The sequence below is a fragment of the Cucurbita pepo genome, unplaced genomic scaffold, assembly GCF_002806865.2.
Source record: "Cucurbita pepo subsp. pepo cultivar mu-cu-16 unplaced genomic scaffold, ASM280686v2 Cp4.1_scaffold002975, whole genome shotgun sequence".
Lineage (NCBI taxonomy): Eukaryota > Viridiplantae > Streptophyta > Magnoliopsida > Cucurbitales > Cucurbitaceae > Cucurbita > Cucurbita pepo.
Genome location: NW_019648998.1, coordinates 1 through 1,450, shown reverse-complemented (window position 1 = coordinate 1,450; position 1,450 = coordinate 1). Strand labels below are relative to the sequence as shown.

General features: G+C 44.2%; 1 protein-coding gene across 1 annotated transcript; it reads left to right on the top strand.

Annotated features, from left to right (window-relative positions):
* Positions 1-197: 197 nt before the first annotated feature.
* On the top strand, positions 198-1,421 carry LOC111786833 (zinc finger CCCH domain-containing protein 44-like; the record flags this gene model as incomplete). Its single annotated transcript, XM_023667050.1, is given in 3 exon segments — positions 198-627; positions 1,025-1,104; positions 1,237-1,421. Coding segments are annotated over 3 exon segments (639 nt in total), but the record flags the coding sequence as incomplete, so codon positions are not given.
* Positions 1,422-1,450: the final 29 nt, after the last annotated feature.

Below are 1,450 nucleotides of genomic sequence, written 5' to 3'. Positions count from 1 at the left end.
CTTTAAAAAAAATGGATAAATATAAAAAGAAAAAAAAAATCACAAGAAAATGGCCTGTCACATCGAAACCCAATCCATTTCCAAGTGCCGTCTGGCCAGACCAGACCGACCACGCAAAGGCTTTTCCTTGCGTTGGCTTGCCTTCGCCAGAACTTAGGGTTGTCAACTTAGGCTCCTTCCCAATTCCCAATTCCCCCAATTCCCCCACTTCTCACTTCCTGATCCTAAATCTCTGTTTCTTTCTTCGATCTTCATGGACGAATCCCCCCACGATCCCCCTTTGGATTTGTGTGAACCATCCCGTCTTCAACCCGATGACCGGGGTCCTGACCTGATGAACCTCGATCATTCCTCGACTACTCCACAGCCAGATGATTCGCAGCTGGTTCGACTCCCACTCCAGGTGGCTGGACCTGTTCTTGCTCCTGATTCTTCTGCTTCCCCTAACCTGAATGCTAAATTCAAGGAGAAGAGTTTGGGGATTCGGCGGCGAGGTCGTCCTCCTCGCGGTCAAGTCAAGGTGGCGGCGGTGGCGGTGGCGGTGGCGGCGCCGAGGCAGAAAAAGGATGAGGAGGATGTGTGTTTTATATGTTTTGATGGTGGGAGCCTTGTGCTCTGCGATCGCCGGTGAGTGGAGTTTGTTTCTGCTAATTTGTTGTGGTTCGCCGTGAGTTTCGAGGGCCAGAGGAGATTTTTTTGGTTTGGATTTATGGATTCTTTGCTTTGCGTTTTCGCCTTCTATTTAGGGAATTTCGTCTCGATCGCAGTTTTGTTTGTTGATTAGTTGTAGCTATTGAAGCGGAGAATTCGCTAGTGATATATAAACACGTAGCTCGAATGAATTTATCTTGATTTAGTTTCTGCATCTAAAGTGGGAGAAAATTTCCTCATTTGAGCATAGTATTACAATTTGAACTCAATTTTTTCCCGTTTCTTTGTTTGTTACTCTGTGGACGTGCGGGCTTGTGGTATATTTGAATCGTTTTCCTTTAAGAAATGGTTTTCATTTATTGTAATTTGACAGTGGGTGTCCAAAGGCATATCATCCATCGTGCATCAAGCGAGATGAGTCATTTTTTCGATCGAAGGCTAAATGGAATTGTGGTATGTAGCTTTATGCTTTTGTTTGATTTCTGGGCGTTGGTTTCCATACTCCTAGTAGGATTGGACTGTGGATGTCATTATAATATTGCCTACCCGACAATGAAAGATGCAATCTTTTTCATCATTCTGCAGGATGGCACATATGCACAAAGTGCCAGAAGGCTTCCTATTATATGTGTTATATGTGCCCCTTTTCTCTTTGCAAAGGATGCATTAAAGGTGCTGATTACCAGTGTGTTAGGGGAAGCAAAGGGTTCTGTGGAACTTGTATGAAAATAATAATGCTTATCGAGAAAGCCACAACTGATGGAGAATCGGTATGCAAAATGCTATATCGTCTTCCTGT